Source organism: Schistocerca piceifrons, chromosome 11 (assembly GCF_021461385.2).
Source record: "Schistocerca piceifrons isolate TAMUIC-IGC-003096 chromosome 11, iqSchPice1.1, whole genome shotgun sequence".
Classification (NCBI taxonomy): domain Eukaryota; kingdom Metazoa; phylum Arthropoda; class Insecta; order Orthoptera; family Acrididae; genus Schistocerca; species Schistocerca piceifrons.
In genome coordinates this window covers 141,653,541-141,671,891 of record NC_060148.1, presented here as the reverse complement: position 1 = coordinate 141,671,891, position 18,351 = coordinate 141,653,541, and the positions used below count along the sequence as shown (strand labels likewise).

The following is an 18,351-nucleotide window of genomic DNA, read 5'->3' as shown; positions in this document are numbered from 1 at the left end:
CTGTCACAAGATGTTCTCATCCCAAATTGTAGCTATGCCTTTTTGGTGTTTGAACTGTAGTAGCCACTGGACCTGTTGTGTAGTAAGGCTGGACTGATGAGGTTGCAAAATCATTTTTAGGAAAATAATCAATTCTGGACTGACTGCTGTACGTACAATTGAACCAATGTGATGATTCCATTTGGCATCTCCACATATTGCCACACTCAAGAATACATGAGAGTAGTGATAGGATACTATGATTCTCCTTTTTGTGAAATACACTATTTTTAGTCATAATGTTTGAAGCTAGCTGGCAATCCTTGCAGGACTTCAAAATTTTATCTAGGTACAAGCTGATACATTCTTTTAAGTTCTTTATAATTGACAGAGCTAGTAATTACATGTGCCTGTACAGTTGTGAATAGTTTTGCCTTTTATCTGTCTTGGCTATGAAACTGAGTCAACCAATACTGTTCATTATAGTTTACCTACATTTCTATATTCTTATTTATAATAACTTCTACTGGTGCATTACTCTTCTTTTCTCCGTATTCACCTGACCAGAAATGTTCTTCTTCCTCCCATGCACCACACTAATTCCCACCATATCAAACTTCAACTTATCCATTTCTCATTTCATGTTCTCTGACTCACCTAATCAATCAAGGGACTTCACATTCCACATTCTCACTTGTAGCGATATTGTTTCTTTCACCTGATGATATCGACGAGTGTAGCCCCCTCCCAGAGATCTTGTTGGGAGGCTATATTGCTACTGGAATATTTTACCCAATTGGATGTCATGATCATTAAACTATACAGCAGAGTAGCATGTGGTTATAACAGTTGTAGTTCCCCTTGTTTTAGCTGTTCACAGTACTAACATAGCAAGGTCTTGTTGGCTAATGGTACAAGACCAAATTGTATAATCATCCAAACCATTCTGCATTTACATCTACATACATACTCTGCAAGCTAGCATATGGTAGGTATGGTGGTGGTTGGTACCTTTACTACTAGAAAGACCTGCCATCCATCTTCATTAACCACATGTTAGTGTGTGGACCCTCCCTAGATATCCTTCCATTGCAGTTTTATGTACTTTATGTGTCTGTTTGTTTTGTTAAGGCATGCATGTCACTTCACTTTGCCAAGATAAATGTTTCATATTGTAAGTGGGTGCCACACAACTGAAACATGTGAAATAATTTAGCTATTACCAAAAAGTCACAAAATTAGGAAATCATGACACTGTGCCGTGGAGATGCTGATAGAATTTTTAATTGTACACTTAATATCATATATTCTCACTACATACTTCAGTAAATTATTGGTTATCATAAGTAATTTTTTGGAAGTTACACAGGAATTAGGATTGGCTGGTAGAAATGAGGGAACACATACTTGAGGATAATTATGAATAACTAAAATGGTAAGCTGCAGTTAAGAGATATAATATTAAACCCAAGTTCATAAGGGTTAACAGTATGTGCAACTGCTCATGTAATCAGCTTTGAGATGATGCCGTAAGTCCCAAATATCACAAGCTTTGTTGTACTGTGTCATTTAAGGGACAAGAACTCCATGAGAAATACCAGAAAGCTGCATATGAATCAGGAACGTAAGTGCTGCAACAGTTGTACCAACTTGAACCATGACTGTACAGCAATAGACTAGGATATCTGCGTGTCACTCACTTTTGTTATGGGAAGGTTGTTCCAATGAGACATCTTGGTATATTCAGTGTTGGAACTTTCACTAGCAAAGTCTTCAAGAACACATTTGATGGTGACTTGGGGGTTGTGGCAGCTGACGGGGGTGTTATTTGATGTTCTACTCTATCCCAACAGAACAAGATAGAAAATACTTCAAACCTAAAGCCACCACCATTCTCATTGGAAAAAAAAAAACATAAATGAAATAACAACTGTCAAAGTATCCCATGAATCACAAGTGGACTCAGTCCCTAGATGCAAACATTGATGGTTTTGCGTTGGAACCACCAAGTTCCACAGTGGAAACCCTAAAATTGTCATCTCCCTAATCAATTGTAGTAATGACACAGAAGCTTATCATTGGTTTAATTACTACTATATTGCAATGGAACATTCATAGTTAGATAGCACATATGAAGTAAATGAAACTTTTTATTTGTAGACAGTCAAAGTATTTCACGTGAATCACTCTGTAAATGTTTCAATACCCCCATGCTGTCAGGGCACAGTATCTGACTGGTTGCCACTGTGGGTAAGGATTGCTGAATGGACAACCTGTGTTTTTGGTGTGTGTGAGGCTAAGTGAGGACTGAGATCAGACACTAGCTGTATGAATTCTTAGGGGAGTTAATCAATGATAACAATAGATTTTGATTTGCCAAGATCCTCTTTGCAAGAAGCATTGCTAATATTATCCTAAAATTTTGCCAGCCATTTCATTTGTAGGAGATATTAATGTAAGCAATATGCAGGTGTAATGCCGGCATCTCCTGGTGGGTTGTGAGATGAGCTATGTCTTCTAAATACAAGTGCTAGAATTTACTTCAGCACAGTTATTTGTTTTCTCACAACTAATCTCTAATCCTGCTTAATTATAATTGTAACCTACACACATACGCATGTCAAAAGGAGGTCACTGAGGTAGGTACCACATAGAGCAAACAGGATTGTTTTACCATCTGCTGATATTAAAAAATGCTTACATCTTGCCAGGCTATGATTATTGCGAGGTAGATTCACCACACTGTTGGTGCACTTGCCCTGTTGTGGAAGTAAGTGTCAACCCACAGTATTTACCATCTGCAAAGCTTGGTGATAGTTCCAATGTTGTTCGTCTACAGTGAATATTTAGTACAAAACAGCTGTCTACATCGTTTCTTTTGTGATCTGGGTCAACAAAAATATGAGTAGCAATGAGGAGGATTTATTATTGTTGTGGTAGCCCATGAAACTCCTGTATCAGGCAGGAACAAACCTAAACACCAGAGGGGAGAAAAGGAGGTAGCTCAGACAGTGTTGATGTAATGCCACAAGAAACCTAGATATGACTTATTATTTTCAAGTAGTGCTACATAACAGCTGAACTAGTAGGAAAATTTCAGCTTTATGTGAGAAAGCAATTGTGCCTCTTCTACTGAACCCAGGGGAAAATGATACATTGCATAATAATTACTGTAAGGTGGCCCTCACCAACAGTAAGCCAAATGACAAGAAAAATACTATCAGCATGTGCCATACCTGGTCTGTAGAATCCAAGAAACTGAGCACTCACATCCAGTGTACATTTGAAGGATATTGCTCCATCCTGAGAATGTGAATGGCTGGAATACGCTGCCTTTCCCTAATCAGATAATATGTTGGAAGAGTGTGTAATTGTGGCTGTGTCCTCCTTGTATATGTGTTGATAGGAGTGTTTGGGGAAAGGCAGTGCCTGCCATCTATGTCATCTGTAAGCTTTGAAAGTATGAGGTGTTTCCAGCCACTTTGATAATGGGCACACCAGGCATCTACTCTTATAATATGGCCTATGTGGAAGCAACTGTGTAAGTAATATACCTACATAGGGCATACTGAAAAGGTGTTTTTTTTTAAAAAAAATTCAGCATACAGTACTGTAGTCAGTGGGATATAATATTCTACATTAACTTAGTGCCTGGAGATTTTAGACAGAAGCCCATTTTACTGAGAATTTCTCTTAAAGAAAGTTTTCTGGTGTATGGCATTTTTGGCACAGTGTATAACTGTTCTACGCAATGTAGTGATTAACTGCAAAGGTTTTTATTAATCACATAGAAAATAACTTTTACTGTAGTCTGATTAAAACTACTTGATAGCTGATGTGTGCCACTTGCCACTACAATATTACTACATCCACTACCAGGTACATTGCTTGATTATAGGCCACACACAAACACAGCTGATTTTAAGTGACCTATGACTAAAATGTGGCAGATGACAGGTTTTGTAGCATTGAAAAAAACTCTTGTCCTAACCTTATCACAAACTATGTGATCTGCAGTATATCTGAGAACACAGCGATCAACAATCTGCAGCACAATTGAGATCATGATCATTTTGTTCAGAGCTTTTAAGGCTAACCTCTATGAGCAAACTCAAGACAGAAAAATTTCTTAGTATGTTTCTTTGCACAGCCATCTTCTGCAGCAAAGTTTCAGTTTTTGATGAAAGCAAACTGTAATTTCTCACTGTCATTGGTTACTTGAAACCATATATCCATCAAAAAGCAAAACATTCAAAAGCAGCAATCAGGATAGAATAATAGCACAGAAGTATGTGCATGCTCCTACCCACCCACAGCCATATCCACACTCAAATGACCTCATTGGGAAGCTCAAAGATGTCCATTTTCATTGTGATGGAATGGGGTAGCTGCAGGTGGAATGATTGGACCCAGATATCACACGGATGGGCCATGCACCTACTGCAATTACTTGCTCTCAGAAGATTGTGGTAGGATTTGTTGTACATGATTCGTGCTGATGTCACCATTGATACATTCGTTTGATTCTGTCAAGGATGTTTTGGAACTCCAGGGGACCAGATATTGAGTTGTTGTAAAGATAATTTCTAATTGGAGGCTGTACTGCCAGACAGTATGTCAATTAGAAAGGGCTACACGTAATCTGTGCTGCTAACAATACACATGTAATGTTGGAATAATTTGTGTGTGTCATTCACATTTGTTCATCAGTCTGGAAATCTATGTATGTGTTCCTTCATTTATTGACCTGACATTATTTCTTATACAGTACATGTACAGGTGTTGGTCACAAGGTTGATGGCCATAGCACCTAGCCAATAGGAAATGTGATGTTGGTGGTAGTTGGTGATCAATTTGGAGTAAAATAAAATGCCATGCTTTATTGGTTTCAGAAATAAATTGATCATTGGTGGTTTTAAGAATTTCTACCGAAAGCCTAAAGAGTCCTCCAAATCAAAGAAAAATCCACATGGAAAGAGTGATTGGTTTTTATTTTAAAATCATAGATTACTCTTTTTTTTGTTTCCCTTTATCTTTTGGTGGATATTTTTATGTCAAAAGCTAGAGGATATTATTTCTAATAAATGTAATAATTTGGTGTAAAAGATTGTAAAACAGTATTTTAAAAATACTGCAAGACTTTTAATAATAGAATCTATTAGAAAATATGGGAATTTAGTTAGCACTGAATGAGACTGGTTGTTATTGAATTTCCTGTGATCATTTGCTGTATAAAAATGTTTCATATTAGGAAAATTCTATCATTCTGGTAGAATGTCATGACAATTTTAAATCACTTACATTTACTGAATAAGTTATCTGTGGTGGCCATACATTTTTATCTTTTGGTTTATAGGCCCCGATTTTGTGGATGGTGAAATATTGTTTTGTATTGTGTAAATCAACATTTCACACCTCTTTCCTCCTTCCTCAGGTTCATTCAAAGTGCTGGTGACAGCTGTGACATTTCATATCAAGAAACATTACATCAAGGAGTAGTCAATGACAAGCTGGAGATGTATGCAGAGAAGTCAACAGATTTCAGTGTGTCTCACAACTATACCAAAATACAGACTTCACAAGAAGACGGCTTATGTGGCACAAGATTAAGTTGTAGCATCAGGGGAAAGGAATTCCATAAGTTTAACTGTAGTTTCTGCCTACAGAGCTTCCCTTCAAAATACAGACTCATAATGCATATCTTCATCCACATTGACGATGTGCAGGCACCTGCATTTGTGTGTAAGTCATGTGGTGAGGTATTGCCCTCTGATGACTGCTTGAAAGAACATTTGAGAATGATGGAGGGTGACCAAGCATTATCTGCTACCAACAGTGAGAAACTTGAATGCAGTGATGATCATGAAAACAATATCTCCTTCGACTGTGTACAAGAAGGAATTGTGGAACAGACTGCAGAGCCCCCTTCATACAAGGTACCCAGGAAAACCTTCAAAAAATCCTTTAATGACATATGTAACACACATACTGTGAAACAAGCTGAAGAGAAACTCGAAAGATGTAATGACTGTGGAATTTCATGTACAAGCGACCATGCTCATGTCCAAACTGTGCTAAGCGCAAAGGGACATCACAAATGTGATGTTTGTGGTAAAATGTTTACTCTGTTAGGCAATCTTAAGAAACATCGCCTAATACACACTGGAGAGAGACCCCACGAATGCAATGTTTGTGGAAAATCGTTTGCTGTAATGAGCTATCTCAAGAAACATGAAATAATACACACTGGACAGAGACCACACAAATGCAATGTTTGTGGAAAATCGTTTGCTGTAATGAGCTATCTCAAGAAACATGAAATAATACACACTGGACAGAGACCACACAAATGCGGTGTCTGTGGAAAATCATTTACTCACTCGAGCAGTCTCAAGTCCCATATTTTAAGACACACAGGAAAGAGACCACACAAATGCGATGTGTGTGCAAAATCGTTTACTGAAAGGTGCAATCTCAAGCAACACGAATTAATACACACTGGACAGAGACCATACAAGTGCGATGTCTGTGGAAAATCATTTACTCAGTCGGGCCGGCTCAAGAACCACAATGTAATACACACAGGAAAGAGACAACACAAGAGACAACACAAATGCGATGTGTGTGCAAAATCGTTTACTGAAAGGTGCAATCTCAAGAAACACGAATTAATACACACTGGACAGAGACCACACAAATGCGATGTCTGTGGAAAATCATTTACTCAGTCGGGACATCTCAAGACCCATGAATTAATTCACACTGGACGGAGACCACATAGTTGCAATGTCTGTGGGAAATCATTTACTCAGTCGAGCAGTCTAAAGAAACATGAATTAATACACACTGGACACAGACACCACAAATGTGATACTTGTGGTAAATTATTTAATGCATTGAGTAATCGCAAGGCCCAGAAGATAATACACAGTGGAAAGAGACCCTACAAATGTAGTATTTGTGGAAAATCTTTTATTCATTGGGGTAGTCTCAAGACACATGAATTAGTACACACTGGACAGAGACCACACAAATGCGATGTCTGTGGAAAATCATTTGCTCAGTCGGGAAATCTCAAGACCCATGTATTAATTCACACTGGACGGAGACCACACAGTTGCAATGCCTGTGGAAAATCATTTACTCAGTTGGTCAGTCTCAAGACTCACCTGTTAATACACACAGCAAAGAGACCACACAAATGCGATGTGTGTGGAAAATCGTCTACGCGGTCGGGCTATCTCAACAGCGACGTTTTAATACACACATGAGATGACCCCACAAATGTGATACTTGTGGTAAATTATTTAATGTATTGAGTAATCTCAAGACCCACAAGTTAATACACAGTGGAAAGAGACCCTACAAATGTAGTATTTGTGGAAAATCTTTCACTCATTGGGGCAGTCACAGGAAACACAAATTAATACACACTACATAGAGATCACTCAAAGTATTGTTGAGGTCTGTAGACCTACACATGTTGATAGAAGACCACACGTGTTTTATGAAAATTGTTCGCATGTGCTACAGAGAGGTCACAAAAAATATGACAAATCCATTTCCGCAGCTTCACATTCAAAGAAGTTACATACAAAATACAACATACAACATATGAAGCACACAATTCTGATTTTTTGTTGCAAATGCTCCATGCTTTAATTGTTCAGGCTACCCAAAATCTGTCTTCCACTATTACCAGTGCACCAACATCAGGCGCTACAGTCTGGTTCTAGGCGCTACAGTCTGGAACTGCGGGACCGCTACGGTCGCAATTTCGAATTTGCCTCTGGCATGGATGTGTGTGATGTCCTTAGGTTAGTTAGGTTTAAGTAGTTCTTGGGGACTGATAACCACAGCAGTTAAGTCCCATAGTGCTCAGAGCCATTTGAGCCAACATCAAAAATCACCTACTCGTTGATATGCCTACAGGATTAATCTTTAGAGATCTTGCACAAGAAAAACATAACTTACTTCAATGCCATGCTACATCGAACACCCACGAAAAACACACTAGCGCGACCCTTCTTGCTTCCTTCCATCGGAAGATAGCTGCGCAAAATCGTCACGTGACTATGAAACACCTATTCCGCCATGTGAAAAATATAGAAGCAAACATTGCCTCTGAGCCATCACCATAGGAAATACCAAATCAGCCGCTTGTGTAATTCTGTAACAATAAATATCATCAGTACCAAAGGAGCATCTATCCCATTTTACAGAGCAGCTAGGTTCTGATTTGCTTGTTCTAGATAATGGATGGGCATCCGACAACCTTTGTCAACTTGTGGTTTCACCATCTTTCAACAATGTTCCATAGAGGCTGATGGTGGAAGCATCTGCACAGCCAACCACATTCGCTGCTTCTGAGATGCACTTACCCAGGCACCAGGCAAAACCATCTGCTCTTTGGCAAAGTTATTTATGCCATTTTTTTAACAAACTGTCACTAGAATGATAACCACTCATTTCTGGTTGTATAGTTTCATTACTACGTGACATAGCCACAATGATGCTGGGTAGCAAACACTCCTCCTACGGAAGTGGATTCAGTGATTTGGATTAACAGTGTATCTTCACAAAAAAGGCCTTTTGGTAAATTGTGTAGTAATTCAATTTTTCTGCTTTGTTAAATTTTATGTCAATACACTATTGTCAGTTCAAGTGCCGTATTTATTGTGAAAAATTTTTGTATTACAAAGCTCTGTACATTAATTTTATGCATCAAATCTTTTAATTATTTGTCTGTTTTTAAATACCATGTAACTACTGTACAAACATCAGTGGCAAAACTGTCATCATGTAGTGTCAGATTATAATTCTGATTGTTTGTAGAAACACAAGGACAGTTGAAAGAGCTCAGTGTGATTTCTAGGTTATGAATTTAATCCAAATGCATGATTTTTATTGTAAGAAGTTAATTTATCACATGTACTTTCTTTCTAATTGCTTTGTTTCAATTTGATTTTTAGTTGTCTTTTTATCTGCTTTAAACATGATTTCATAGTGTATATTTTCCATAATTTCTCTGAGTAAATGTGAGGTTTTCAGAAATGTTTACTAATGCTTTGTCTTATATTTCATAATGTATATTTTTGGTCATTGTTTCCGATTTCTCACCGATTTCTTATTGGTGTAAGGTAGTTCGTTTATTAAGTTTTGTCATACTTTTAATAACTTGAGACAGTTGTTTTTAAGTGATAGGCATTTTTGAGTTTTGCAACACTTTAAGCTGTGTGGCTTTTTACCGAAATGAGAATGTATCTGTCATGATCATTCCTGCAACATAATAGTGTGCTGCTATCTGGGCTGTAATATTGCAGTGGATTTTAAATATTGAGGGCTCCCAGTCTTCACACACTTCATGAGATATTTTGGTTGTGACTTGGAATGAAATTGCATGGATTTTAAATTGTCATTCTCCTTATAGTAATGTTGTTACACTATTCTGTCCAGCTACTTAGTTACATATTTCTACTACAGTTCCTGTTGGTACTGCGCTCTTTGTGGATGGTTTACTTTAATCATAACAGATAATATTTTGTTCTCTCAGTAACGCTTGCAGAGACAAAAATCGTTACTATTATTATTCAAGTAAGAACAGAGCTCTGAATTCACAAACTTACAATACTGCTGCTCTCATGAAGCTTAAATCCTGACTCGAAACTGCCCTATTTTAATGTCTCATCACTGAAAATAAGCTTGTGTTGATTCTGAAGATTCTGTACAGAAATTAAGTAAAGTAACCCACAGTGATATGTTACAATCGGATTTCAAATGACAAAGGGAATGAGAGATATTGACAATAGTACTGTATTTTGACAAAGTGCCATTAATTGTTATAATGCGGTATATGACTCACCAAAACAAATGTCATTATTAGTAACTGGTTATTACTGCCATCATCATATGATGTTCCTGACCACTTTTAGACGTTTTGTGCTGAAATATATCTGGTAAATGCCATAGAGACTCTAAGGACTATCTTCACATTATCACCATTGCTCTGCCCCCGGTAGCTGAGTGGTCAGTGCAACAGACTGTCAATCCTAAGGCCCCGTGTTCGATTCCCGGCTGGGTCAGAGATTTTCTCCACTCAGGGACTGGGTGTTGTGTTGTCCTAATCATCATCATTTCATCCCCATCGACACGCAAGTCGCTGAAGTGACATCAAATCGAAAGACTTGCACCAGGTGAGCGGTCTACCCAATGGGAGGCCCTAGTCACACGCCATTGTATTACCATTCACTTAAAGCTAATATGGGTGGCATTGGCCAACCAAAAAGTTCTACAGAAAATCATTTGATACGATAATTGTTACCTTCCACTCCTGTCCAAAATGGTTCTTTTCAAAACCTACACCGTTAGACATCTGTCAAAAGACTAATGTTAGTGTTCACTTCAGGCCAAAATGAATCATAAATCAAGAAAGTATGATTCTAAATATTGTTATAAGAAGAGTTAGAGTACTTTTTGTTTGAAATTACGTGAGTGAATGGATGTTGTTGGAAGATGACACAGCTTTCATATAACCTTAAAAAAAAAGCTACTTTTCACTAAAATATATAATTGTGGAAATAGTTTGCAGATTCATGCTACTTATTTGGATTTGTGTGTGTAGTTATTTGTGCCATTAAAATTTTTTATTGTTCAAGTTTAATGTGGCTACGTTTACTAAGGGGAAGTTAACTAGTGTGCCACATGCGACTACAGGTGTAACTCTCTCAAACATTTATACCCATAAATTTGTACAAGTTGTAGCTATGCAGTTGCACATCGACATAGTTTCATATCTTAGGTTACAGTGCAGGGCACATGAGATAGATATATGTAATTCATACATTGTCCCATAATGAACAGATTGAGATACACCAGTATCCACCTGTGGTGGTTGCATTAGTTAACTCTATTCAGTTATACTCAGGTTAGTTGATTTTCAACAAATATTGCCATAAAGCATGTTATGGGACATTTCTTAAGTATTTGCATGACTACGAATAATTATGAGTAGACTGATCCTTTCACATCAGAAGTATTAGAGACATTAAATCAGTGGTCGTTTTTGGGCCAGTGTTGACTATAATATCCATGAATATTGACGGAATACCTCCCTGCAAGCAACAACTCTTGCAAGACGTGCCACACTAAGCACTGTGATATTTTGTGTATTCAAGAAATACACACATACACCCAGCAGAGACTTCCTTCAGTTCCTGGAATAAAACTGGTTGCTGAAACACAACATGCACAGTATGGCAGTGCTATCCTTATAAGACCTGACCTTTGTCTGTAGTGTTCATCAGTCAGATGATAATAATATTGAAATTATTATTGTTGAGTAACAGTATAGTCACATCAGCGTATAAAGCTCCAGCAACAGATTTTTCCTTCACCCCACCTGAACATGTTATTACAGGGAAAGCTTCTATTGTGGTATGTGATTTCAACATTCACAGCCATGTTTGGGGGGTACACTCAAGAGGATCAAAATGGTGAGGCTGTCCTCCTGTGGGATGAAACTTTCCATCTCTCACTCCTTCATGACAGCAAACTACCTCTTTCTTCAGTGCACACAGGCTGTAATCCATATCAGCTTTTTGTTAGTGAAAGTATTTTTCATACCTGCACTAAATCCGTCTGTAAGCCCATACCGAATACACATCGACCTATTATGTGTCAAGTTCTCCCACAAGTAATCCCTCAAGAAATCACTTTAACCTGAAGGTACAACTTCAAAACGGCTGATTGGCAGAAATTGTCAAAGTTATTACATGAGAAAAATGTAACTATAGCTCCTCTGATAGATCAATATAAAAATTTTGTTAACATCGTTAATGCCTCCTCCTGAGCATCAATTCTAAGGGGATGCAGAATGAACTATATCGAGGGTATAACACCTGAAACGACCACTCTTCTTTAGGAGTACTACAGAAAGTTTGAAGATCCTTTTAGTGAAGCCACATCAATTCATGTACAGAATGTCCTCTCTTCAATATCTGAGGCAAACAGAGAAGAATGGATTCAATTAATGGCAGACTGTGACATGAGTAAAAGTAGTCAAAAGGCCTGGAGGCTATTATATCGCCTGAGCAATGATAACACTCAGGTCAACATATATTTTAATATTAAACCAGACCAAATTGCTCAACAACTCCCCATTAATGGCAGATCAACTAAATCCAGAAATATAGAGAGGAAACAATTATTTAGGCAAACAGACCAAGAGAATAGCATCTTATCTCCTTATTTCTCTGTTGAAGAATTGAATTCAGCCCTGAATAAATGTAAATAGGGAAAAGCAGCAGGACTGGATGACATTAGAGCTGAACAAATCAAGAATTTTGGTTCCGCTAAAATGCTTTGGGTACTGCAATTTATGGGCAACTGTATTCGAGAGTGCAAGAGCCCTAAATTATGACGAAAATCAAGAGTAATTGCCACACTGAAACAAGGAAAGTATAGGAAAGAACCCAAAAATTATAGACCAGTCTCTTTACTCTGTGACCTCTACAAAATACTGGAGAGGCTCAGTCTTCAGAGAATGATTAGAAAGGCGGAGCCTCTTCTAATACCACAGCATGCAACTTTCAGACAAGGGGAGAGCTACACATCTGATATTAAACTTAACACAACATATCGAAGATGGATATGAGAAATGGCACATTACAGGTGCTGTATTTATCCATCTATCCACAGCTTGTGATGCGAGCATCCATCGGCTCCTTCTGAATAAAGTTTATGACAAAACTAAAGACTTCACATGCATGTACAATATTAGAAACCTTCCCCAGAATTCCAGATTTTTTTGTGGAATTTTCGGGTAAGAAAAGTAGGTGGAGAACTGAGAAAATGGGCTGCCACAAGGCGATGTGCTTGCACTGCTATTATTCAACATCTATACCAACGATCAACCTATCCCTGAAGGAGCTCGAAGCTTTATTTATGCTGATGACTGCACTATCACTACTCAGGCTGACTGTTTTGAGACTGCAGAAGATACGCCATCAAAATCTTTGGAAGAATTCACTGTTTACTATTATGGGAATTACTTGATACCTAATCCTGCCAAGACTCATATCTGCGCTTTCCACCTCAAGAATAAACAGGCAAATAGATCCTTAAATATATCCTGGGGAGGGATCGCACTCGAACATAATCCTACTCCCAAATATCTTGTAGAAACACTGGATCGCGCGCTAACATATAAAAAGCATTGCCTAAACACCAAAGAGAAAGTGGCAGCCAGAAATAAAACAGTGCGACAATTGACACATACATCATGTGTGCTAATCCATGCACTGTGAGCTCAGGCGCGCCTGCTCTACGTTGTTCCACTGCTGAATATGCATGTTCAGCGTGGTACAAGTCCACTCATGCCAGGAACGTAGATGAGGCTCTAAATGAGTCTTACCAGATTATCACGGGTTGCTTAAGACCTATTCCTGTGGACAAACTCCATTGCCTCGCTGGCAAAGATCCTCCTGAAATGAGACGTTAGGTAGCTGCGAGATATGAGAAAAGTAAGGCCACAACGAAGAACGCCCATCCACTATATGAGGCAGATATCAAGGAAGAGCTTCTTGACAACTACTGAGGCTCTCATCGAGAATCCATATGTGGCAACGATCTCGCGATGGCGGGAGAAACGTTGGTATTTGGGAGAATGGATCGCTCCAAAGGAAGAACTTCCTCCTGGATATTCGGAGAAGTGGTCAATATGGAGGTCTCTCAATAGATTATGGTCAAACACAATGAGATGCAAGACCAATCTGCTGTGTTCCTCATCACCAACCACCTGCACCATACAAGACCTTATGAGAGATACACCAAATGCACTTGAAGTGTCAAAGTTTTTGCCCTCTTTTGTGTAAAATTATGTCAACACTCATATATATTTTTGACATTTCGGTACTTTTGAAATGACAAATAAATAAATAAGTAATGTAATAAAAGTAACAGTAAGAAAAACTGTATCATTTGTTTTTAATGTCCAGAGAAAAGGAGATTATTCATATGTTAGTGGAGGAAACATGACATGATGGCTTTTGGTACAGTGATATTAGCAACGAAATAAACCCAGCGCTGCATCCTTTTTATGGTTAACTAGATGGAATGCCACAATCATAGCATTAACTCTCATCATTTTGCAGGTACGAAGATGCACAACCTACTTAATAGAAACACAGTCCGATATTCCTTCTGACAAGAACAAGGAAAGTAAGGATTTGGTGGAAAATATTAGTTCTCAGTGTATGAAAATTTAGCTAACACTATAAGGATGATTGATAGTAGCAGCTAAGAGTTGTGCTTAAACAGAAAGAGAAACGAATGAAATCCTAGCATGAAACTGTATCAGCATCATTTTTGGGAATATATGAGCTGCTTCAGTGCAGAACACCAGGTGGATTGTGGACAAGATAGAGTTGATAGTTGCGTGATTGTTTGAGGGCCAATTAAGAGTCATGAATATAGTCAGAGAAGTCGGCAGTTATTGCAGTGCTAGTTTATATTGGGCCCTCCAGGAAAGATGAAGTTGCCAGTCTCGATAGCAACAGGGATGGGTTGCCTGCTCTGTGACAGAGATAAAACACAAGTGAGGCTGTTGTAGATGGCACAAACCATGTCTGCTTTAGCACAAGTAAATGAAAAAAGAATCACAAGCATATCAGACTAAATCAACTCCACTGTACTAGCATATGCACCGAGCTATGATTGAGCACAGAAGGTAGAACTGTAACTAAAAAAGAAAATACAAAAATTATTAATATCTATGGATCCTTGTTTGGACTAGCACACCGAGTTGTACATTCTTAACATTTCACCCTTTTGAATAGGCCAGAGTGTAGGTGAAGGGATATTGTTAGGGACATAAAATTACAGGGCAGCAGAATTTGTTTAGATCTGAGGTTGCTTTGTATTACAGTAACGAAATTAAAAAAATAACTCTATCTATAAGAAAAGTTTGCTGACCATTAGGTGACCCAGGGTAGTTGTTGTCATATTCCATATCTGGCAGAACTGTTGAAGTGACATGCTCAGAAAAAGAAAATACTGGAAACACTTGGACAATCGTAATGGAAGGAGTCTTCAGAAATACTGTAGTAATAATAACACAAATAAAAAGGCTGTGTTGATACTGAGGAAAAATGTGGTAAGCAATAATTATTTTAACTGTGCAAATCAAAATTAATTAGAAGTACAAAGTGCCAATACATTTACCATGAGTATACTGATACTGTGCAAAAATTCAATATGTTTAAAAATGGTAGAAATTAGAAAATTTATTAGCCAGTTGTTAGTCCACAAGAGAATGAAATGAAAGAAGAAAATACAGTAAAGGGGACGAATTGAGAAACAAATGTGTACAGTGTTTTAGAAACTAGTATTCCATATTTTGAGAGGCAGTAGTATATATCTCATAACAAGAAAAACTGCATAGGAGACATGGGCTCTAAAATAATTACTGTACCTTAAGGGGAGATATAATGGAAAATGTAAACATTTATTTAAAAAATCATTACAGCCATATTTATTAATGTAAAAATCTAAAATCTTGCATGTGTAAAAAAGGAGCTGTGTTTTAACGGAAAAATAATATAAAATATTCATAAATATTATTTTGCCAGAAATTTGAATGGTTATAATAACGTGAGAAGCCTAAAACAGAGAAAATGAGGTTCAAAAATTTTCTGCTCGTACTTCTACATGTAATAAGCTTACCTCAGTTTTAAAATCGTCCATACTCATACATCCTCCAGATTCCTTTTCTCTCTCTACATTTCCCTGGCCCATATTTGCAGGTCAGACATTGATCCATTAGCTTTCTTGACCAAGCTGTCGTCGATGGTGTAAAAAGCTTTTGTTTTAAACACACCAGGATCTATACCAGCTCTATTCATCACTTCAGTTCTGCCATTATTTCCGTTGCTGTAACATCAAACTGCATCATAGACACCTACTTTGAGTACTTCAAGTCCACAGAATGTCTCTGAAGTTTCTGGTTACATCAGGAGATGAGTTTGGAAGGCAGTAGAGAATCCAATTACCATTTCATGTCCACCACTGATACAGAGTCTTGCCCAATCAGTCTCTCATCCAGCTTTAGTTTCTATCTCAGTGGATTTCAGTTTTTGTGTACTGTGACAAATACATTACTTACATTTCCCATTAGCCTATCCTTCAGATGTGCACTTAAATTTTCCCCAAAAACCTCATCGCTATCAATTTCAGGTTTCAAATGGCTTTCAGTATTAGGGAGGCTTAATTGTTTTTCACGAGTGCTTTGAATTCTGGCACTTTGTTGCGAATGCTTCAGCAGTTAACAACTAGGATTTTAATACTCTCACCTGTGGGAGGCATTTGTTTCGATCTTACACTGATACTACTTCTGGATTTACTGCAACTCTTGTTCCCAGGATTGCATAGTACGTCGCCTAGTCTAAAAAAACTTTTGTTTGCTCCCACATACAATCAGCTACCTGGACAGCAGCCTCTGATGTGTAGTGCACACCTGACCAATCTAGAGGCACCCCACAGTTCTCAACAAAATGGCGCAAGTCCAGGAAGTAGCAGTCTAGCTCGTCACAGAACTTTCGAAGTATCTGGTTCAGTGCTTCCACTCAGTGCAGAACCAATGATCCACAATCAGTTCTGGAGACAATGCTGCAAATTGTGAGGTCTGCTGAAACTGTACATAAGGCTGGTCTTCTCAGCCTTATCAGTTGCTGGAATGATCACAGTATGACCTCAGAGCCCAGATAACAGGCTTCATTTATTCCAACATGTGCAACTATCTGCAGTTGCTTGCACCTCATTACCTCAATGGCTGTTGGAATAGCCTCTTCAAGATGTTGAATGAGGCCTCCAGATATACACACAGGGTGCATCTCATGCCCTTTCCTGTCCCTTGCTGCCATTTCCGTAAGGGGAACAATCATTCCCTGTACAACTGAACCGCCAACAGTTAATACACGTCTGCCTTTTTGCGTTTACCTCCTACGGACACGTGACGAAACAGGTTTCCCAAAAACAGGTGAAGTGAGTCCCACTGGCTTAGTTTCAGTTTCAATTTCAGTGAATGACAGCACCTAGAAATTGATATTTAGGGTATCAGTACAGCACCCTAAGCCTCCATGGTCCCTGTTGACACTGTGGAGGACGCCTGGATCTACCACTGAAACGCCAGTTACAGTCTAGTGCACGAGTAATGAGAGATTCCGTACTCTCTTCAGAGGAGACAGGGTCCACAGGAGAGGACAGTACTTGAGTCACCATTGATACTGGTACCACAGGTACATGACTCTCGGGAACTCTTCACCATATTGATTTGCAGCAGCTGACAGTCCTTTGACAGTAGTGAAGGCGATTTCCAGCTGCCTACAAAAGTCAACCAGCTCAACCCATTTTTGAGAATTGCATTCAATCCGGGGCTTAATTTTGGCTGGCGCAATGTGTTGCAGGAAAGTGAACAAATAACTTCAAATTAAGCTTGCTTGTTGTCTTTTATGTCCATTGAGCTAAAAAGGTACTAATTCCCGTAAGAACTGAAGCAAATATAGAAAGCGATAATTCTATTAAGACGAGAGTAAACTTTTTAAGGTTAGTTATAGCTACTTGTAAATTTGAAAATGAAGTTAATTTATGAAAAATGTAGGTAATATGTACGTTCTTTAATGGAAAATTTTGTGTCTGCTACAGTACCTAAATCACAAACTTTGATTTACAACAAGTTAGATTATGTACAGGACAAGCAGCTTCTGAAAATTCTCAAAAATGCGCTTTTCTTTGCGTCGATATACGGTGAAATTTGGGGTGATCTACTCTTTAGCAGTAAGTGTGAATAACAAACATTGATTTTCTACGAAATAAGTTATCCAAAAACACTCTTACTGGTAACTTGCGAAAATATAGTTTTGTAAGCGACGGAAATTTCTCACAAGTAAAGTATTTCTCAAGTAATTATACAGTGCAATTAGAGAAAGATTGTTTTCAAAAGGATAGGCCTACTCTTCTCAACATTCTTATTAGAGCAAAATTGAGTTTAAGCCTAGAATTAACAGTAACAGTAGGCGTTCATTGTGACACTCGTGAATGTTCGAATTTCACAATAGACCAAAATACAAACGGATATTAATACAATCAATAATAGATTATGCTTAACTGACGTGATCAGTAAAATATGTGAATCTAGAATTTCAACTCGGCACTTCAGTCTCACACAAAGGAAAATTCCGAAGTCTACTTTTACATACAAACAAACATGCTAACTGCACAGGTTTTTAAGTTATCTGTTTCTGTGCCAACTTCTACCCTAGCGTGCTACAGAAGAACACTGCAGCATGTGCTAATCAGTCGAAATATAGAAGAATGTGC

At 38.1% G+C, this 18,351-nt stretch overlaps 1 protein-coding gene across 8 annotated transcripts in view; it reads left to right on the top strand.

Annotated features, from left to right (window-relative positions):
- The window catches only part of LOC124719897 (zinc finger protein 665-like), a 69,196-nt gene extending 60,157 nt beyond the window's left edge, over nucleotides 1–9,039 (top strand). For 6 of the 8 annotated variants that reach the window (XM_047245080.1, XM_047245078.1, XM_047245077.1 and 3 more), the window contains one exon: nucleotides 5,414–9,039. In XM_047245080.1, coding sequence (XP_047101036.1) covers nucleotides 5,414–7,250 — 1,837 coding nt within the window. In that variant the 3' untranslated portion in view covers nucleotides 7,251–9,039. The remainder of the gene's footprint in view (nucleotides 1–5,413) is intronic. The other 2 variants (XM_047245083.1, XM_047245082.1) reach the window with 2 other exon arrangements.
- Nucleotides 9,040–18,351: the final 9,312 nt, after the last annotated feature.